General features: G+C 43.9%; 1 protein-coding gene across 3 annotated transcripts in view; it reads right to left on the minus strand.

Annotated features, from left to right (window-relative positions):
* LOC119455562 (intermembrane lipid transfer protein Vps13-like) overlaps window positions 1-23,172 on the minus strand; it is a 217,944-nt gene that overhangs the window by 17,991 nt on the left and 176,781 nt on the right. For all 3 annotated transcript variants that reach the window (XR_007467503.1, XM_037716962.2, XM_037716961.2), the window contains 5 exons: window positions 21,880-21,999; window positions 19,524-19,639; window positions 17,742-17,823; window positions 16,413-16,602; window positions 15,761-15,924 (listed from right to left, as the gene is read on the minus strand). Coding sequence is in view for 2 of the 3 variants with exons in the window: in XM_037716962.2 (XP_037572890.1) it covers window positions 15,761-15,924; window positions 16,413-16,602; window positions 17,742-17,823; window positions 19,524-19,639; window positions 21,880-21,999 (672 nt within the window). In the remaining variant the exon portion in view is untranslated. The remainder of the gene's footprint in view (window positions 1-15,760; window positions 15,925-16,412; window positions 16,603-17,741; window positions 17,824-19,523; window positions 19,640-21,879; window positions 22,000-23,172) is intronic.

Here is a 23,172-nt window from a genome sequence, read left to right on the forward strand (position 1 = left end):
GGAACGCCGACTGATGATAGCTGCGCCTGCCGTGGAATCGATCAAATGTTTACCTTGAGCGATACAGTTATGGCAACGGCGGCGAGGGATGTCCCCTTCATCACCAAAAATACATCAAAAGCTAAAGGAAGATGCGCAGACGCTATCCACACAAAGGTCGAGGTAAGCGGACGACGCAGCCAGAAAGCGCCTCAACTCTCGGGATGTTGCCTTCTACGGGACATTGCCGTTCTACTACGGGACGTTGCCTTCTCTCCCTTTCGGAAGACGTCATGTTTCCTATTGTCCCACGAGCCGACCGAACGGTTTTTGGGACTCGTCGGCGTGTTGAAGATGAACAGAGCCCTTGCAATGCTTGTCATCAGTATATTTGCAGTGCTCATGCGCCAGAATAGAGATGTGATAAATAGCTGAGATTTTTCTGTCTGTACGGCCCACAGGATGGAGCGCAGACAGCAGCACTGCTAGCACTCATCGTGCAAGCGTTGTGATCACGATGGCCATCGCAAGCACTCGTGCATAGCCCTACGCACAGACCTCAGATGATTTCCAAGTTTCGCCGACATTCATTTTCGTTGCTTTCAGCGAAGGACAGTTTCTCTACCTCCCCATGACACTGGCGTCCAATGCCAAGTCCTCACACTGGCCTTTGAAATAAAGTCACAGGCTCTACACAAGCAGGAACTGCATAAACAGATTATTTGCTAAAAGTACTTTTTTCTAAAAGTAATCAGTCTACATAGCGTAAATTATGCACGTGTTGTCTGTGTTTTTCGTGCTGTCCGTGCTGTTTCTTTTCTTTTCTTCTGCTGAATTTGAGGGCTTTCGGAGCACATACAATGGCGAAAAGCTCCACAAAAAGAAATGGCAGAAAACTCTGCTCGATTAGGTGCAGTGCACCGCAACAAGCAGACGGCTATCACTGCAGTAATTTTCGAAGGTACAATGATTACTCGAAAAAGAAAGTGGGCAATGCAGGGGTGCGAGCATTATGCGAGTGCAATGATTATGCGGGTGAATACGATATATCTTTGCACGAGAAGAGCACCTACTGGAAATCAGGTGTTTCAAAACATCACTGGGCGTCGGAACATGTGATATTTGGTTTGTTGCACGCGGCTTGGGATGTTACAGGCCACGCATCCATCCGCACTACAGAGTCGGGGAAATAAAGGTTGGCCCATTGCTCGCTGCTAATCCTATTGTTCAACTAGCATTGCGTAGAATAGGGCAAACACAGTAGTCTGCCAAACATGTCGCACCTCACCACGTGGGGAAAGCAAGTTTCCAGATATCGTCGTATGAGCCTGGGAACTATACTCGGCGACAGCTTTTCTTGACATTGGAGCGAAGGCTACCGAGGCGGGGCCTCCGCACATTTGTGTTACTACGCAAGTAGTCCGGCAGCTTGCAGCCGATTTCAGTTCCAGTTTCGGTTTTCGCTAGCTCGCAGCGCTAGTGTGTTTTGTAGCAAAACGTATTCGTCGACCAGCTCGGGCTGACGGCGCCTTACTCCAGCGTAGACATTGCAGATAACCTGCTTGGTTTGTTTGGAGACCCACTTCTTGTCACATTTAGAGTATAGCCTCCTCGGAGAACGAAAAGGAGAGTTTGCGGCCACACACGGTACCGCCGGCACCGGGGACGCCATGTTTACTGCGAGAGCAACCAACAAGTGGTGCGGAAAATGTGGTGCCGTCCAAGAAATAAAAAAGAAAAAAAATTAAGGCGCACGATAACTTTTTTTCCATGAACAGCTTCCCCATACTTGTTCTACATTTATAATTAAGAAAGCTTTATTTATTCGGGCCAAGTAACTCTTAGAATCAGAAAATAACATAGGTACTATTTCCTGGCGCGCGCGCATGCAGGCGGTTCGGCTCTGTAGCTTCCACAGTGCTGTCAAGAAAAGCTGTCGCCGAGTATAGGATACAGTTAACAGCTAGCAGGAAGCGAGGGCAAGTACTGTGCGCATTTCAAAAACGCTTTCACAGTCACCTGTGAACAAAAGTGAGCACCCACGAAATTTCTGGCATCTTACTTTATCCGCAATTCTCCTGGACACAATGGCATAATAGCCTGACCTGCTGGCTAGCTGGCATGTACTTATGATGGATGGTGCACGGCGCTTTCTTTCTTTCTTTTATTTTCTTTTTTTTCCCCCTGAGCTACCGAAGGGCCAGGTTGAATGCGTGGTAAAAGACACATGTGCTTGTAGGAAAAGCGGGGTATGTGCGGCGACTAGACTGAGCAAAACACCACTCAAATCTAGAGGACGAATCCATCTGCGTTTTGCTCGCTTTCTAATGTTTAGTGGTGCCACATTTGACAAATGTTAGAACTGACGTGAAACAGGTTGATATTTTTTTGCACAGATGATGCTACTACCAAAAATCACCTGTGAGATTTATTATTTATTGGAAATCTTTTGTTTCAAGCACTGCTTAGTAAGATTGGCGAGTACTAGTAATTACAAGACACTGTATGGCTCTATTAATGTGCAACACTCATTGTGAATTAGCATGTACATGAAAAAGAATGTCAATTTGCACGGACCTGGCCAGCAGAAAAATGAGCTAAATTCACTGGTCCCGTGTAGATTCCCTAATTAACATAAGCCAATTTTCTCTTCATAGAATCTGAGAGAAGGGCTTGCTGCATGATTATTGAAGATATCAGAGTTTCAGCTAGAATAGTTTTGTCTCGTCTTCAGTAATGCGTGACCAAGTATAGCCAAAAATTCCCAATTTTAAGTGTAATAATAACTCATGAACTGTTCGTCAGACCAAAAACAATTTTGCATAGATGATAAATACACTGTAACCGAGAAAACCACTAATATTGTTGTTCTGCATTGAAAGGAGAAAAATATTATTTCATAAATATTTATTGTTTTGCCCATGTTCATTGGAGCCTAAATAAATTTCTAATAGCTTTAGACGCAATAACTCTTCATAGAAACCTTGTATAACATTTCATGCACAGGCCCAGCAAACTTCATCAAACTTAAATCCCACTGTGTAGCATTTTTTGTTGTATTGAACACCCCCTATGTAATACCCTCCCGCGCGAGGGCCTTTAGGGGTATTTTGAATAAATAAATAAATAAATAAATAAATAAATAAATAAATAAATAAATAAATAAATAAATAAATAAATAAATAAATTATGTTGAACAGTTTTGCCAGAAACACAGTACCACAGTACAGCAAAACAAACAGTACAGCAAAAAACATGTTTTCTGATTTACTGTTTTCATTGTCATTAGGTTAACGCTTCACGCTAGGTGTCATTGGAAAGCGTAGAAAGTAAGTTTTCAAATGCAATATGGTTCACCCATGTCCAATGCGCGCAAATAGCACTGTTCGTCCGCGAACAATGTCTAAAATGAGGAGCGCGTGCCGCCGCAGTGGGACCGCCACCTTAAACCCTCGCCTAGTCACGTGGTACAGCAAGTGAGGCTCCGAGCGAGCGCAGCTGCGACGTCTCTCCACAGCGGATCACATGGCGTAACGTCACACCTGCTGCACTTGCTCTCCGGCGGTTCAAGATCATTGCGACGCGATGAATGACCTTGCGAGACATGGCGTAGTAGAGCTTTCGCTCTATAAAACCTATCATCATCAATGGCTTATACCCCGTAAGCAAGCAAGATGGATGATAAAACGAAATTAGTGGATGACTAAGAAAATTAAGTGGATGACTCAGGCAAGTTCAAGATGATAGAATTAAGAATGATAACTAAGCTATTTAAGAGGATGACTAAGCGAAATACGAGGATGACTTTGTGAATTAAGAGGGATGACTAAGCGAAGTAGACTAACTCTAGTATTCAGAGATACATCTTAACTTGAAGACCATGCTTGACTTGATCTAAATTAAAAAAATATATATTTATAGGGTTTTACGTGCCAAAACCATGATCTGATTAAGGCACGCCGTAGTGGGGGACTCCGGAAATTTGGGCCACCTGGGGTTCTTTAACGTGCACCTAAATCTAAGTACATGGGTGTTTTCGCATTTCGCCCCCATCGAAATGCAGCCGCCGTGGCCGGGATTCGATCCCGCGACCTCGCGCTCAGCAGCCCAACACCATAGCCACTGAGCAACCACGGCGGGTGACTTGACCTAAATGATGCCCGACACAAATGTGCCCAAGACACTCATTGCGTTTCCTTCGGCGTGTTCGCGATAAGCGTCATTTAGTTCCAAGTCAAGCATGGGCTTCAAGTTAAGATGCATTTCTGAATACGGGGGTAAGGGAATCAAGGGGATGACTAAGCGAAATAGACTAAGCAAATTAAGGGGAATGAGTAAGCGAATTAAGAGGGATGACTAAGTGAAGTAGATTAAGCAAATTAAGGGGAATGTGTACGTCATGTGTCCGTCTTTAATGCATCGGGACTTAAGCTTTCACCTTCAAGTCATCTTAGGGATAGCATAAAAGAGAGCCTGTCAATTTTTGTCTCATGTAATCAAAATCAAGAGAAAAAAAGTTGCTCCTGTTTGAACACTAAAACAACGAGAATAAAAAAGGGCAGGTTCTTCAATGCAGGCATTGCTTAGCAGAGGTTATCAAGCATAGTCTGAAGTGATAAATCTAAGGCAATAAAAAAATAAATAGTATTGTTGCTTGAGCATCAATTTTGTGCCCGCTTCCACATTGGCACAACATGCACTTTTCCTGACATAGCTCCTGAAACCATCGTTTAGTGCTGCTAACACAGCTCTACTAGTCAGTTACGATAAATGAATGCAGCCGCATACACAACTCAAGGGCAATTATGTAAAAAGGAAATAGCTGATCAGAACACCTGTTATGCATGCATAGTTATCATGGAAGTGCAATTTGTAATCACTCTGTAGCCAGTTTTTAAGCATGGAGTACTACTAGTCCCAAGTGTATGTTTTGGAGTCTGGAGAGAGAGAGATAATTTATTAGAAAGGCAGAGTGGTCGGCCTGAGCTAGCATGCTCTGGCCTGCTACTCTGCACAGAGAAAAAAGGAAAGGGGACAAAAAAGAGTGATGAAAGATGATGATAAGGACAGGAAGAAGGGATGCATATATACACTAAATGCCGTTTCACATGATGCGACTTTCATCGCACCAGAAGTGCGATTTCCGTCGCATGCGACGAAAATCGCTGTTGTAGTGCAGACTCTGCGATTTTTGGCTGCGAACAAACCGGTTGGTCGCAGCGATCGCTGCGATTTTCCGTCGAAATTGCGCCGAGAGCTATTTCGCGGTCTGTTTTGGAAAATGGCGTCAGTCGCTCAACACAACGTTTATAGATACTTTTTTTGTCTATAAATGTAGGCTCAACAAGCCTCGAACAGTGCAACTAATTGAGGAGAGCCGTGGATTGCGCAATCGGTACGTACCATCAGCACCGACACGCGAACAGCGCAGACAAAAACCCGTAGGTCACATTCGGTTGTGTGATTTCTATGGGTTTGTTGACACGCTACGTTGCTAATCATGCGACGCTTTTTTTACGTTGGTTTCGGGTGCTGACAGTACGTACTTTTGCGTTCTTTTCCATTATTCACACGCGCTGCGAGTTAGTAAATACTACGAGGTGTCCCTCACGGGAAGACATGGCCTTCGGATGTCGTCCCAATTTTCTGGTTGTACAAGCTACTTGAAAACGCCACAGTTGTAGTGCGGTATGCTTTACGGACGGAACAATTTAAAGAATATGCAACTACAGACAAATGCTACGGTCAAATGGTCACGCTATATACGCAACAATTTAGTTGCATCTGCTTGGTTTGGGCTTTCATGCGCATTTTCCCCAATGAATTATCTCATTTCAAGGTTCTGTTACTTCCGCTGCGAGACGCGACTGCTTATCAAGCTCGCGAAGTGAACGTGCAAACTATATATCGTAATGAATGTTCTACAATAGCATATTTAATGCTTTGACTGGTAATAAACAGCAATGTCAATTTGTTTTCGAAGCATTATTTAACACAGTTTTTTCTCATTTTTCTGATGTATCATTTTTCTTCTGCACAAAAACCAATAAACCTTCAATGTGTTGCAGACTTTGTATCCTTACTGCACCTGTATTAACCCTCACTATTAAAAGGTAATTGCATATTTTGCTTACTTCAGTGCATCAAATTTCTTTTGTTTATGCTGGTTGTAACATATCGCAGTATTCTATAAGAAACTACTTCGCCATAAACATCCTTGCCTTTCTTTGTTTCCCTGTCTCTACTTCCTGTAAGCACATGCAACAATGCGGAAAGCAGGCAAACACCTTGTTTGTATAAGCAGTAGATAGCATATTAAACAAAAGCAGATCAAAATTGTGCAGTCAAGTCAGCCGGTTGCATTCCTTCCTGTGAATGATAGCATGTTTTCAAGTGTGGGTGGTTCTTGCATGTCCGCAGCTCATCAAGTGTGCAGACACATCACGAGGCGTAGGCCTTGCCAATCAAGATGGAGGCAATGTTGCTAATGAGTCTGCAATTAAATGTATCACTGCATAAACTCATATAACCATATCCCATCATTACTCAGCCGAGCTTGCTCCGAGTCATATTCACCAAAATTCTACTTATCCGAGCTTGCTCTGACTCATATTCACCAAAATTATACTCAGCTGAGCTTGCTCCTGACTCATATTCACCACAATTCTACTCAGCTTAGCTTGCTCTGACTCATATTGATCAAACTTCTACTCAGGCGAGCTTGCACTGAGTCATATTCACCAAAAGTCTACTTAGCCGAGCTTGCTCCGACTCATATTCACTAAAATTCTACTCAGCTGAGCTTGCTCCGACTCATACTCACCAAAATTATACTCGGCTGAGCTTGCTCTGACTAATATTCACCAAAAATCTACTTAGCCGAGCTTGCTCCCGACTCATATTCACCAAAATTATACTCGGCTGAGTTTTCTCAGACTCATATTCACCAAAATTCTACACAGCTGAGCTTGCTCCTGACGCATCTTCATCAAATTCTACTCGGGGCAAGCTTGCAACTGAGTCATATGCACCAATTAGCCGAGCTTGCCTCCACTCATATCCTCGATATCACCAAATTATACTCGGCTGAGTTTTCTCAGACTCATATTCACCAAAATTCTACTACAGCTGAGCTTGCTCTGACTCATCTTCATCAAAATTCTACTCGGGCAAGCTTGCACTGAGTCATATGCACCAAAAGTCTACTTAGCCGAGCTTGCTCCGACTCATATTCACCACAATTCTACTCAGCTGAGCTTGTCCTGACTAGCACATGACAATATTCACCCAACGTTTACTCAACCGAGCTTTGTCTTGCTCGTATTCAGCAAAATTCTACTCAGCCAGGCTTAAACAAACTCAGACTCGTGGTTAGTTCGAAGTCTTGGTGAGCCCACATTTGAATGCGTTCACTGAGCTATGTATACATTACATTATGTGACCTGTGCGGTACATAAGCAAACATTGCATATGAGTATGTGTTTCCTCGGATGAAATAAGGACAACTGTACACATTGCAGTTAGTTTTCTAGAGTTTAACTGACCGTTGCATGAAAGCTTCGCCTAATGTCGATTCAAGCAAGTGCATTGGATCTGCATCGTATTTTTTGCCAATCCTGCTGGTTATCTTGGCCATTACTGGGTGGCCACATTTTGTACATTTCAACACAAAGTTGAATAAATGACTGTGGTGCAATATATTAAAAAAAGGATGCTTGCATCCCTGCAAATACAACCATCAGAACATGATACAAACACATGCACATAAAAAGCACACAAATGATAAATACATAACGAGGGAATCAGTTGGCCACCACCTATTGCAAAAAAAAAAAAAAAAAAATGCACAGGCCAATGCTGCAATGACCACGCATAACCATTCCCCTTGCCCGGTACATGGGCTGGTTGTAGGAGAAACACACGTGGGACCTAGCAGTTACCTCGAGGTAGCAGCTATGGACCCTTTTGCTTTCGCAGCTGGCCACTCAACCACTCAAGTGTTTCAGTGTGTACTTGTACTTGGGCACACTTTTTAATGTCTATATTTTAAAATTTAATGTGGTCTCCTCAAAAATTTGACAATGTTTGGATTCTGAGGCTTGCAAAGGTAAATATTTTTATTCCATTCTCGTTCAGAGGTGAAAGCTCATACAAAAGCTTAGCGATATTGTCAGTGCCCCTACCTTTCCCTCAGAACATAAGTAGTCTGTTATTGACATTCAAGTAGCTTTTCAACAGCAAGGGAATCAGCTTCCCCTGCTTTCAGCATTGGGTTAACGCAGACAATTCAGGGAGGCGTAAAGTTTTGCTAATACAATCGGTTCAGGAATACCAGATTAGATTGTACCTTGACGCTTTCCTTGCAATTTCTTATTTTGGTCAAATCTAGTTTGAAATGGCTCCGAATTAGCATGCTCTAACATTGGTCTAATATAGGTTAAGTACATGACATGCTTCACAGACTGGGATGCTGGCTTTCATTTCCAGGAAAAGAACCATAGCACCTGCTCCAGTTGCATATGTTTTTGGTTACCTGGGGTTTTCCACTTCACTTTTAAGATAATGTGCTGAAGCAGGTAAAAGCACACGCATGCTATTAGCGGATAGTTTCAATAGCTTCTTACTTTACACTTGCCACTATGAATACAAAATTTTAGCATTCGATTTTGTTATTAAACAAACAAACGTACTCCTAACAAGGTATTTAATGTTAGCCGTGGGGCTACGCGGCAGCACTACGTACTGCAGCACATTAACTTAAGCTTCTTGATACAGATTCACACTACACTAACAGCGCGAGAAACAGGACGAGAAAGTAGACGATACCCATGTCTGTCAGAATGATAGTGTAACGACGTGGGATCGACGAGGACGCGGAGCAGCACCAACGAGGACACCTTATCAATTGTCAACAAAAACTAACGTCTTCGTCTCTACGCTTAACCTAAAAGCCCGCGCTACTTTAACCTCGTCCCCACTGGCACATACCCGCGGCAATATAGTTGTTCCAATATGTTACTACGTACACAAGTGACTGCAGCTCCTAAAAAAATGTGGTGTCGGCTTTTACGCCTTTCGAAATATTCAGAGAGCACTTGTATGAATAATTACAGCACACGCGCCGCGACGGACGCACCAGGCTAGCGCTAAGATTAAAGTTCACAACACAAATTCCATTGCACATTCAGTAATTACACACAAATCATTTGCGGCTGCTTTCAGGGGCAGACGTGAGCTTTGGGTTGGTGCTTGCTGCTAAGTTTGGTGCAAGAATATCGCTAGGAGCAGGAACCGCTTATTCGCAATTACGAGCAATATACACACATCCTTTCTTTGGAAGCTGACGTTAAGCACGGGTAGCGTGAGGGTCTATGCATTGACATGACGACTTCGCTGCAGCCGATTTCCGAATACTGCATATGTGATGACAACAGCTATGTGGGCTTGTTGATAGGTCCTCTTGTAATTTGTTGTATCGCAGGAAGAAAGACAAGGGCATAAAAGACACATGAGACAGCACACAGCGCTGAACGACCAGCGGTGTTATGGCGGCGAACAGCTGTTACGTCCGCCATTTATCCTCGTATTGAACTTCATAAACCGCTGTTGCGCACTCCAAAACAAATTATACTTTGAAGCGTTTTTAAAACACAAAACACGCGTATTATTTTCTCCTATTATAAACTGGTCAATAATTTTGTAACGTACAGGTGTTTCCGTTACATTTGAAAAATTACACGAGTTATGCCCCAAAATTTGACAGCAAGCAACCCTGGGTGTCGCATCAGTCGCATTGTAGAAATCGCAGTCATGTGAATTGAGCCCTCAAAAATCGCATTGGGACGTGTGCGACCACACCGATCTTTTTCACTCCAGTTGCAGCATGTGCAACAGCCTTAACACAGTAGTTTCCTTAAAGTCTTGCGTCTAGTCCAGTGTTCTTCAGGCAGTCCAGAGCAGCCCTTGTAGCTATTGATGCTACTGTACGGTCACACATTGAGGACTGAATTGTTTTAAGCAATATTATGAACGTCAGTGGACTTGCATACGAAACAATGCATTGGAGTATTTCAGAATTGTTTGCATTTGAATTTAAGCTGATAGTGGCAGCCAATTCCTCATCATCATCAGCAGCAGCAGCAGCAGCAGCAGCCTATATTTATATCCACTGCAGGACGAAGGCCTCTCCCTGCGATCTCCAATTACCCCTGTCTTGCGCTAGCTAACTTGCGTTTTCTGCAGTTTTCTGCCGTCTTCAACTGCACTTCCCTTCCCTTGGCACCCATTCCGTAACTCCAATGGTCCACTGGTTATCCACCCTACGCACTACATGGCCTGCCCAGCTCCATTTGTTTATCTTAATGTCAACTAGAACGTCGGCTATACCCGTTTCCTCTCTGATCCACACCGTTCTTCCCGTCTCTCAACGTTAGGCCTTGTTCTCGAGCTTCTTTGTTAACCTCCGAGTTTCTGCCCCATTATGTTAGCACCGGTAGAATGCAATGATTGTACACTTTTCTTTTCAACGACAGTGGTAAGCTCCCAGTCAGGATTTGGCAATGCCTGCCATGTGCACTACAACCATTTTTTATTCTTCTGTAAATTTCCATCTCATGATCAGGGTCCCCTGTGACCTAGATAAATGTACTCCTGTACAGACTCTAGAGGCTGACTGGCGATCCTGAATTCTTGTTCATGTGCCAGACTGTTGAACATTCTCTTTGTCTTCTGCATACTAATCTCAACCCCACTCTTACACTTTCTCAGTTAAGGTCCTCAATCATTTGTTGTAATTCGCCCCCAGTGTTGCTGAACAGGACAATGTCATCTGCAAACCAAAGGTTGCCGAGATATTCGTCGTTGATCCTCACTCCTAAGCCTTCCCAGTCTAGTGGCTTGAATACTTCTAAACATGCAGTGAACAGCATTGGAGAGATTGTGTCTCCTTGGCTCACCCCCTTCTTGGAAGGTAACTTTCTACTTTTCTTGTGGAGAACCACGGTAGCTGTGGAATCTCTGTAGATATTTGCCAAGATATTCATGTTGTGGGGATTGAGGGAGGCGCTGGCGCCATTGCACGGGCTTCACCTGTTCTGCCATCTCTCACCTTCATTCAACGCCCGTGCCTAACCGGTTCCCGCGGTGGCGCTGCACACGCAGCGCCACCGCGGTGAGGGCGCTGCGGTGAGGGCGGGGCGCTGAAGTCACCACGCAGCCGCATTGGCTGCTAGCGGTGCCAGCGTGGCTCTCTTATCTCCGGGACCAGCGCACGGTACGTACATGCTTTCCTCTCATCCGCCGACACTTTTGTGACTAGGACTGGAGCTCGCGCACAGTGCCTTTGCCCGTGCGGGGAGCGCGTACTTTGTGCTGATCCTTTTCCCGACGCTAAGCCGACGAGCAGTGCCTAGTGCTCGCGCGAGGTCGTACCACGCCGAGCCGCACTTGCTGAAAGTCTAAGCCAAAGGATATTGCCCGAGCTCTCGCGAGTTGACCCATTGGTTATCGCCAGAGCAAGTAGCATAGCCGCCGGGACTTTTCCTAGCGGCGTGTCCCAGCTTAAGCCTGTGCTCGTCCAGCGACGTGCTATAGGCGCCTGTTATTGTATTTTCGCCCTGGTGTGGGACCCCTTTGGTTCCCCGCCACGCAGGCGTTTGTGCAGTGCTGGCGCCGACGGATTCAATAAACTGTTTCCGTCAACTCAGGGCTTTACTGCCTTTTTGTGTGCGTCGCTCGGTAGCTCCTTGCGGCCTCTGAGCTCGCGCGCGAGCGGTGCTGGAGGTGATAGCTGACGCGGCCCTGTGGCTCGCTAAGCACGAACTCGCGGTGGTTGGTCTCCTGTGAGACACCAAGAACCCACAATGTATGCCTCCTGTACTCCTTGATTGCGGCGGTGGTGGCGTGGAGCAGAGGTAGAACACCAGGCCTCGAATTTGAAGGTTGCAAAGTTTGAATCCTCCTTCAGTCCACTAAATTTTCAGGCATGGAGTGGCGCCAGACAATGACAAAAAATCAAAAAAAAAAAAAAGGAACCATTTGCGGAGAGCTAGGGGGATATACTAGTCCAAGTGCAACCACATTAGGAAGGCCCACTAAGCTTCAACAAAGTCATTCCCTCACCAGAACAGGAATTGGCCTCCCTGGTGCAGTATTTGGCCACTACCTCCCTCATGACTCCTACAATTAACCCATGGCCCTCAGTCTCCAGCGGCTGTGGAACACCTGACCAAGATGGCGATCAGACCTGCGACGCGTCAGAGGGTGCTAAGAATCTCTACATTCGGACAGGCCACCACTGGAAACTGAACCTGGCAACGTTCAACACGCACACCCTCTCGAGTGAGGCTAGCTTAGCAGGGCTGTTTGAGGAATTATCAGGCATTGCCTGGGATATTATGGGCCTCAGTGAGGTTAGAAGAACTTGTGAGGCTTATACAGTGCTAACGGCCAAGTCCTCTGGGTTAAATGGGTTAGGACTTCTTAACCATAAGGACATAGCGGGCAACATTGATGAATTCTACAGCATTAATAAGAAGGTAGCAGTCGTTTGAATAAAGCTGAATAGGAGGTATAGAATGAAGGTAGTACAAGCTTCAACTTCCAGTCACGATGAGGATAAAAATAGAACAGTTTTATGAATATGTTGATTTAGTGATGAGAAAGGTGCAAACTCAGTATAATGTAGTCAAGGGCGACTTCAATGCAAAAGTGGGGAAAACGCAAGCTGGTGAACAAGCTATTGGCAACTACAGCATAGATTCTAGGTACTCTAGAGGAGAGATGCCGGTAAACTCGCAGGAAGGAATAGGATCCGAATAATGAATACCTTCTTGAGGAAGCGCAGCAACAAGAAGTGGACCTGGAAAAACCCTAATGGAGAAACAAGGAATGAAATTTATTTTACACTCTCTGCCGATCCCAGCATAGTGCAGGATATAGAAGTGTTAGGTAGGGCAAAGTGCAGTGACCATAGGTTACTGAGGTCTAGCATTTCTCTCAATTTGAAAAGAGAAAGAGTAAAATTAGTCAAAAAGAAACAGGCCAACCTATACGCAGTAAGGGTAAAAGCAGACCAATTCAGGCTGGTGCTTGCAAGCAAATATGCAGCTTTAGAACAGAAAAAAGAAAAATTATGGGGTTTTACGTGCCAAAACCACGATCTGATTATGAGGCACGCCGTAGTGGGGGACTCCGGAAATTTTGACCACCTGGGGTTCTTTAACGTGCACCTAAATCTAAGAACAGAAAGATGAAGATAACATAGAGGTAATAAATGAAACCGTAACTAGGCTGATTTCAGAAGCAGCAATTGAAGTTGGAGGTAAGGCACCAAGGCAACCAGTAGGTAAGCTCTCCCTAGCAACAAAGGACCTAATAAAGAAACGACAAAGCATAAAAATGTCCAACTCAAGAGATATGATAGAATTCGTTGAACTGTCAAAACTGATCAACAAGATGAAAGTAAGCTATATTCGAAATTATAATGTGGGCAAGATTGAGGAAGCCATATAAAAAATGGATGCAGCATAAAATCAGTGCGAAGAAAACTTGGCATAGGACAAGGCAAGATGTACGCACTGAAAGATAAGCAGGGTAATATCAGCAATTTCGATGACATACACTCTAAGAACAGTTGCACCCTTTGGGGCGTATTTTTGCCACAGAACAATAATCATCATCTGACTTGCGTGGCTTTCCTTTCTTTAACGCTGTGCGCCCGGCACTTCTCAGTCACGAACGACAAGAGCGTTATCAGCGTGACACAGCGTTCTCGACAGGAAAGTAGCAAGTGCAGAGTTTTCAAGATAGGAAACGCAAGCAAGACAGATGACGATTATTGTTGTGTGGCAAAAATGCACCCCAAAGGGTGCAACTGTTTTTAGAGTGTAGTAAAAGCAGCGGAAGAATTCTATACTGACCTGTACTGTACCCAGAACAGTCATGCTGCCTTCATTCGAAGAAGTGATTAACAGGATACAGAGGCTCTATCTATAACTAGCGATGAAGTTAGAAGGGCCTTGCAAGACATGACACGGGGAAAAGCGGCAGGAGAAGATGGAAGAACAGTCGATTTAATTAAAGATGGAGGAGATATCATGCTTGAAAAACTTGCGGCCCTTTATACGCAATGTCTCAAGACTTCAAGTGTACCAGAGAACTGGAAGAACACCAACATTATACTAATCCATAAGAAGGGAGACGTTAAAGAATTGAATTATAGGCCCATTAGCTTGCTTTCAGTATTGTATAAAATATTCCCCAAGATAATTTCCACTAGAATCAGGGCAACACTTGACTTCAGTCAACCAAGAGAACAGGCTGGCTTCAGGAAGGGATATTCTACGATGGATCACATCCATGTCATCAATCAGGTAAAAGAGAAATCTGCGGAGTACAATCAACCTCTCTATATGGCTTTCATAGATTATGAAAAGGCATTTGGTTCAGTAGAGATACCAGCAGTCATAGAGGCATTGCGTAATCAAGGAGTACAGGAACACTGAGTTGAAAGGCCGCTATAATAATTTTCTTTCACTCTTCTTGTGGCGTTGTTAGCTTGACGGAAGACAGCAGCCATTATTAGCCGTAATAAAACAATCAAATGATTTCAGCTCATCACATAACTACAACCTTGTCATATCCCTGTCATGCAAGGGCAATAACAATAACCTCACCTGAAGCAACCTGATGATCCTACTAATATACTGTCACCTACAGTGACCTAGCTTGCTTAATTGAACTCATTAACTGTTCGCATTTCACAGTGAAAAAAAATAAACAAAGATGTATGTATACAATTGGTGATGTATAGTGCCAATTAACTTGCTACTTTACCTTCGCTGTGCAGGAATATGCACTTTTTTACCTACTGCAAGATTCACAGAAAAGGAACAGTCAAACCTCAATATAACGAACCTCGATTTAAATAAATTCTTGATGTAACAAAGTATTTTTATTTCGCCACCTTAGTTTTACTGAATTAACGAAACCTCGATATAACGAAGTTTATCGCTGCAAGTACAACTTCATTATATTGAGGTTTGACTGTATTAATTAACTTGCGCAACAATATTAACAGCGCAGGTGGAACCCTCGCGAAACATATGTAAAAAGCACCAAGAATGTGCCCAAACTGCAAATGTGTGGCTGAATGCCAGTCTCCTGTTGATTACAGTCTGCACTTTTTTCAAATGAACAGGAACGTTCTGAGCATTTTGTGAAAAATTTACCATTGGAGGGCAATATAAGATCAGTTGTCTGCAGTCAAGTCGTTTAATTACCTTAGAATCGGGCCAAATCATTCACAGGGGTATACACCGCTGTGCACATTTCGACTGTCGACTGCCTATCCACACTAACACGGCGACGGTGCTGCCACCTGTAGTTCAATCTCCCGCGGCAAATAGCAGTGCAAATGTATTCCAACTACAGGCCGAGCTCCAATTGTGCGCTAGACTGCCAAACAAGTGCAGTCAATACGGCAGCCATTCAATTTCATGCAGAAATTCATTGCAAATGCCCCTTCATCATGATGCCTAAGGTGACCAAGATAACCTCCTTGGTTCCTTTCTCTTGTGAGCACAACTCAGAACTGTACTTACAGAAACTAAACGAGCATGAAACAAAAAGGGTAGCCTCAGAACAATAGCACTGACTGAGGAAGCCCTCTAACCTCGTTCTCCTGTAGGTCTCAATCTCCCAAGCCACCTATGGCGTACAAAAATTTTTTTGCATAAAAGTGATTGACAAAAAAAAAAAAAAAAGAACAAGCAACACTGACCATGACCAGGTCCCTTCCGCCCTGGGCAAAACCCTCTGCAATGTCATTGGGGCGGCGGTTCTGTTCCAGTCTTCGGCGACGCTGGTACTCGTCGTCCATGGTCAGGGCTGCAATGCCCTTCCCAAGCGTGCCTGTGATGCGGGACACTGCCCCTGCAGCACCACCTACACAGAAACAAACATCAACAATCAGGCAAACAATACAAGTGGGCCAACTTATTTGATAGCTGTCTAAGTGATGTGTGCAGTGTAAGCACACTTGGGAACCTTTCATGTGCAAGCACATGAGAGGTTCCCAAGCTGAGCTATGCAAGACTCAACAATCTCACTGGAAGCACTTGCTGGCAATAAAATCAATGTCTGCGTTCTCAAATGTCCTATTTCCAGTGACTGATAAAATTCATAAAGCAGGAAGCAGACTTTTGTTTTACTTTTCAATGCTACCTCTGTGAGATGCTCGCTAAGAACGTGGTGCCGAACTAGCAACTAGCACACGATAATGCGAGAAGCACTGAAAATAATGCCATGGAGCGCTACGTCGTTTGCAGTAATTTGGAACAAAAATGCAGATAAATTGCAAGCACCAAATTTCAATGCACCTACTACTAGTTAAGGTACACCTGACCATCACAACTGGCAATGGGTCTGCTCACCAACGGTGTGTCCGATGAGGCTGCGAACGCCGGTGGCAAGACCTTCAGCAAATTCCTCGGGACCCTGAATGGCGCCCTGCAGTGGCTCGTAGAAGAAGTCTCCGACACCCGTAGTGAATCCTGTCAGCAGGCCGACAGGGTTGCCTATCACATCCAGCCCCAGCACCAACACATAGATCTGCTTCAAGGTCTGCCAGGTGTGTGCAAAGAAACAAAAATATGCAATGCATGGAGCGAGTATTTCATTTTTCGCACACTCAAACTTGCAACAGTGCAATTAGGATGGGACAGCAGCAAAATGGGCCCACACAAATGAGGCGCCGGCTTGCAAGAGTGGCAAGAAAACAACCAAGACATTGACACTTATTTCATAGTTTACTGAAAGCCTGTATGTGCAAGGTTTTTTTTTTTTTTTTTTTTTTGCGAGAATCATAATAGGCAGAGTGCTGATGTGCAAGTGTCCCAAATAACATATGAATTACCCTTCAATTCCATCACCTTGGCTGGAAATCTAAGTGGCGCGGAATCAAACCTGCGGCCTTGTGCTCAGCAGCAGAAGGTCATAGCAATTGAGCTACCGCAGCCGGGTCATGGTAAAATTGCTTTTGTCAAAATTTATGCTCTCCGTTGATAGACATTGCTAATGCTGGTCACCTCAATCTTTCATCCCTCTGTCCAGTGTCCACTGTCCACTTGCCCAACTGCAGATCTAGATTAGGCACTGTTACCCAGTGTGTGCTAATTTTGTAGAGCCGTAGTATATAGGCATCCTATCTCTTTGCTAATTACAAATCAAAATTATTGACGAAAAAAAAAAAAAAAAACTACTCTCAAGGGCTCCAAACTTATGAACCAGACATTGTGCATTGAAACAGCTATGCAACAATAGAAAACTTTTATTTCAGCATCAGTCTGTTTCCCCAAGCTGTCACTCCCCTCCAAGCTCATCTCTAGTAAGCTGGATTAGAAGAGAGGACAATAAAATAAATTTATGTGGCAAAGTGGGGCCATTCACCCAAAATCCAACAGCAGAGAGTTATGTATGCCCGAGTTATTCATACCTCAGCAATGTGCACATACACTTCCAGAAGCACACTAGTCTAACTATGCTGACTATTACTGTGCCCCAGTGATATGAAAAATCTTGCAGAATATTTTTAACATACATAACTGCTTGTTACACACATACACACATGCCGACACATATTCAAAAGAAAGAGCAAAATGCACAATGTTCTGTACAGATAATAGTGCAACCACGTTAGACAATGCATTATGTAATAAGGTAAGATACACACATGCGAAAAAGCACTAACAAAGGGTACCTACCTGATGGAAGTAGTGAGTGGAGGCCTCATTTATCAACTGGTGCATGGTCAAGTAGGTGTTGCTCTTCTCAAAGTAGTCCAGCCTGGGGCATGGGAGACACAAGGAGCGCATGTTATGTTGCACATGCCACATATTGGAAGATCTGGCACACAAGGTTACACAAAGATTGCAAAGTTGAACCATCTGCCCTTTTATTTCTTTAACTTTGCCTTCACATGATTTCTTTCAAATTGACTAATCTAACCACACTCACAGTGCATCTACAGAGATTCTGCTAGCATCACAATGTCTGAGAGCTTAGCCACTTTTCCACTTGGGTACATTATTCTTAGCTTCAATGCTGCACTCAGGAGAATACTGAGGTTAGCCACATTGAGGACTGCGCTAATAGCTTATTTTGATGGTATTTTAGTCGCAGTGTTATGTCTCACTTCCGAGGATTGTGGGATAAATGAGCTTGCGAGTAAAGTCAGTGCCACTGAATCTGTTGTTTGAGAAAGTGCTTCCAAGCTACTTGCTATTCACTTCTAAAAGAACTACAGTTAAACCTGCTTATAACGAACCTCTATATAACGAATTCCTGGATATAACGAAGTTTTTCTATTCCCCGCCGTTACTCCATAGAAGCACATGTATTTGAGACCTCAACGTAACGAAGTGCCAGCGGGAGACCCCCTCGATATAACAAATTTTACCATCCGACAACCTAGAGATTTCGCCCCAAATTTTGTCATTTTTGCGCGAGCAGCAACCGGAAGCACCTTCACCGCGATGGAATGCGAAGCGTGCACACGTGTGCGTGTGTGCGCGAGGCGGGCCTGCATTCCTCGACCTGGCGATCTTGCCGCTGCGGACGTGACCTTTCCCCCTCCCTTCATTCAAACCTGATCCTGCTGCTTGCTGCAGCTGGCCTAGCCCGCCAAGCCAGCACTCTCTCCTTTTCCAGTTGATGTTGCCGATGCATTGGTACACGCTGTCACACATCACACTTGATAAGCGCGGACACGCGCTGTCAAATGCTGGCAGCGTGTGGAAGCGCCGCTGGAGAAGCGATTATCTTTATATAGCAAATACGGATCTCAAAGGCCATACTTTTGCTGGCGGAAACCAAAAATACGTCATAGTTGTCGTCCCAGGCACTTCGGGCGGCCAATGCCATCGTCAAGCCACCAAGCGAAGCGACATGAAAAGTGAAAATGGCCGCTCGGGCTGGCGCGGGGTGGCAGTTCGCAATGTATGATGCAGGAACGGTCCCACAGTTGTGACGCAACAGCGGGGTTACCAATGCATTGGGTTCTATGGGAGCTGTGCCGGGACCGGCCGAAAACAACGTAACAGCGGGATTATACTGTAACACTATACGACGCTACGACGCCATCGTGACCGCTCGCTCTTCGTTCCCGATGCCTCGCGCTTGTGCGAAACGACACATGCCCACGCATCCGGTACCTGGTGTGACATTCCAAGGATGAGTGCTTCGACGAAAATGGAAAACGGGTGCGCATTACAATTGAGGGCGCATTAGAATCGAGTAAATACGGTAAGTGTTTCTTTTTCGAACTTTCGTGCCGAACCTGCATATAACGAAATCCTCTTTATAACGAAGTTTTTCAGGAATTTGTCAATTTCGTTATATCCAGGTTTAACTGTACAACTGCAGACAGCCCTTGCTTCAATGCAGAATAGCAAAGCTCAGTTCAAGATCAGCCTACTAAGCTCTAAGCAGAAGAGCAACAGGAAGTGTCAGCCAATGCCAAAAGTAACATGCAAAATGTGACTCACTTGAGCACAACATCCTGTATCTCTGTGAAGGTAACTCCAAAGCTCTGCAGCAAAAGGTTAAACAGGCTGCCACTGCTGTTTTTGCTGTCGGCTGAGAGCGAAAAGCTCAAGTGAAGCTGTAAAAACAAAAAAGTCAAGTTAAAGGTGTGAAATATTATTATGTGAAGCTTACATGCAACAGCGCTGTCCTAGCCACCTAAATGAAGGAGCACAGAAGCATGAATTGGGGCCTGTCAGATTTTTATGAACATAAAAAAACTGCAGAAATGTCAGTCGAAAAGTGGCAACGCAGTAAAGAACACCACTGATTTGTTCTTGACAGGATTACAGAAAAATGAACTTAAGAGCAGTGAAAATATACAAGATAGAAAATCAACAAAATGAATAAGAAGGCATCATACCATTTTACCTTAAATATTGTTTACTTCATCAACTTGACTTGGGCATAAAAGTGAATTCAAATTAATGTTATCGGAGACATCATTGTTACTAAAATTGAATTTAATGTGCCTTTGGCTGTTTCCCACAATTAACACTACAGCTACCACCAGAGACAGTTATCTCCTAATAGGTGTTGGCTGAGGATGACCATATTATTATGATCATAACTGCCATTTGTCGGTGGTCATTTGGCTGCAGTGGTCGCAATATACCCCTACACTAGGAATTGTTTAAATCCTACTGTTAAATATCTGTCACCACTTCATCCACAATACTAGATAAGGTGGCATGATAACTTATCAGGTAGGAATACAATACTGTGATAGCCCATGAACTTTGTGCTTGGACTGTGCAAATGTACATTGACAGCTCGAGAAAGAGTCAGAACCATCAAGGTCCATCTTCAGCGACTCTAAGGTGTGGGGATGCGAGTGTCTTACGTGGCCATTCCATCAAGGACTTAATGAACTAGTAACTAACATCCGACTAGTTCACCACCATGCCATTGCCAAGGGACGCAACATCATTTATCAAGGGATACAGCAACACTAGGGATGATTGCAACAAATTATTGAGGACCTTAACCGAGAAAGAGTAAGAGTTGTGGGGAGCACGCGCGACCATCTTTTCCCATATACTCACGTCGTCGCGTTCACACGTAGCGGACTCATCGGGAGCCGCTGTAGACATGTGAAAGAGGCACTATGCCCTCTCCCGGTTCTCCCTCGCCTCTCTCAACGCGTGTACCCTTCCCGTCCAGGCTCGCGGGAAAAGGAAAGGTATCCGACAAGCGAGGAGGACATTCCCCTTGCCACTGCAAGAACCCTTTCTCTTGCACACCCCAACCTCAAACTTGCTGGCTAAGGATTTAGCTGCTGCAACCCTTGAGTGACCTCATTTGCCTGACTATCACACATAATGAGGCAAGCCTACTTATTACAGAGTGGACTTCCTTCTGCAAGTGTGCCTTATTGCTCGCAGCAATAAATATTGTTGAGTTGATACTGCTGGTTGCCTTATTTGCCCGGACCCTACATAGCTGCAATTACACGCACTATGAGTTGGGGAGTACGACGGAACCGCTGTGTGTGGATAGATCCGGAGCTTGCCTTCAACCCTAGCCTCATGCAGAGCGTACCCCCACAGTCGGGTTGAAGATTTAATAAGCAGATGACAAAGATTATGTTCAATAGCCTGGCAAGGGAACAAGAATTTATGATCGCCAGTCAGCCTCTTGAGTTTGTGCAGGAGTATGTTTATCTAGGTTAATTATTCGCAGAGGACCCTGACCATGAGAAGAAAATTTAAAGAATATAAATGGGTTGGAGTGCATACGGCAGGCATTATCGAATCCTGACTGGGAGCTTACCACTGTCAGTGAAAGCAAATGTGTACAATCATTGCATTCTACAGGTGCTAACTGCACTAGATAGACTGGATGATTACTCCTTGTTGGAGGAGGTACACTGGCCCAGGCCGTCCTCAGCACAGAAGGCCTTAAATGGGCTGCTCCGGTATCTCAAAACACATGCGATTTGTGACAAAGTATTTGTGTGCTGCATTGCATTATGTGCGCACATTTCTTTCCTGAATTACTTCTTTAACTTCATTTCAAGTCTGTGTCTATCATCTTTAATTCCCTGTATTCTTTACCCCAGTACAGGGTAGCCAGCTGGTTTTACAATGACTAAGCTCCCTATCTCTCCCTTTCTTTTTATCTTCCTCCTGCGCAAACATTACATAACATCCTAATCATCAAAACTGTATCAATAGAGTATTTTAACAGAGTTATACTGCAGATATCCTTAAGCATGGCCACTTTCCTAACAACAATAAAACAACAAATGAGTCAAATTTTTCAATAGAAATTACATCCAGTTCTCAAGCGTTGGATATAAAACTGAAGTACACTTACCTTGATTGGTGAGAAGTGGAGCATGTCGAAGAAGTCCTTGACGCCTTGCTCAGAGAACTGCTCAGCAATTTCCTTCAGTCCGCCTCTGGTCAATGACCTGTCTTTCTCAAGCAGTTCCTCCTTTATAATAAAAGAGAACAAAACCGGTTAAGTTTTCTGCTTAAACACCGAAAAACATATCCATCTCGGATAGTCTGTTTGCCAAGACAGGATGACAGCTCTAAAATATGGCTTCCTCTTTTTTAACAGAGGGAAACAAAACTCCACTTCAAAAACAGCAAAAAATTACAAGAATGTTAAGAATACAAGGTCGCATATGAAATACAAAAATTCCAAGTATACGTGATCAGAATAAGAATCTTTTCATTATGCATACAATAGTTTACATACACATGGTATACACACAGGAGGGGATTCTATATTCATAGATTGAGGAGGGGACCTCCCATAACATTGAATTCAAAGGTTTATTCAATCCATTGTCAGCAGAAACAGTAAGAAAGAACAAAGTCTCTATGCTAGTTAACAAATAAAAAGTTGAACATGTTGAAGAACTGATGAATACTAAATACCCTAACTCCTCTAACAAAAAAACAAAAACAAAAGGCACCGTCTTTTCAGTTTTGTCATGTGCTGCTTAAATGCAAGATTTCAGCAAACACTTAATGCATACTGTCTGAACCTCCAAAACATCAAAGCACAAGATAACATGCTTTAAACAATCTCACCAGACTAACACAATCACATTTATAAGTCCTGCACCCACACCAACAAAGATTGATGTGCAGGATGATGTAAGCTGGTTAGCAAGCTTTCGTAGAGTTCGTGTTTATCAATATAGTAGTATATCAAAATTTCAACAGCAGCAGTGTGCAAAGTTTTCACTGCGAACAACTCACTAACGTTCTGCTTGTAACGAAATGCAACCACAAGTATAAAGCAAGGAAGCTGCTTTGATGGTTTGGAAGACGAAAGATATTACAACTATACACAGTATGAATGAATGATGCATATTGCAAAAATATCCACACACTTCCGCTTAGCACAGGGCCTTCTGGCATAGTGCAGGAATGTCTGTGCATGTGCAGGGAGTAAGAAGTGCACTCAGTTATCACACACAAATGTGGGCCTGAGCAGCTGTGCTTGTCCAGTTGCAGCTGGACATACTTGGATATACAGTTAAACCTAGATATAACGAACTTCAACATAATGAAATTCTCAATATAACATGGTATTTTACTCTTTGTATAGCTTCTTGCCCACAGAAACCCCATGTATTTAAGACCTCTCATA

Source organism: Dermacentor silvarum, chromosome 6 (assembly GCF_013339745.2).
Source record: "Dermacentor silvarum isolate Dsil-2018 chromosome 6, BIME_Dsil_1.4, whole genome shotgun sequence".
Classification (NCBI taxonomy): Eukaryota; Metazoa; Arthropoda; class Arachnida; order Ixodida; family Ixodidae; genus Dermacentor; species Dermacentor silvarum.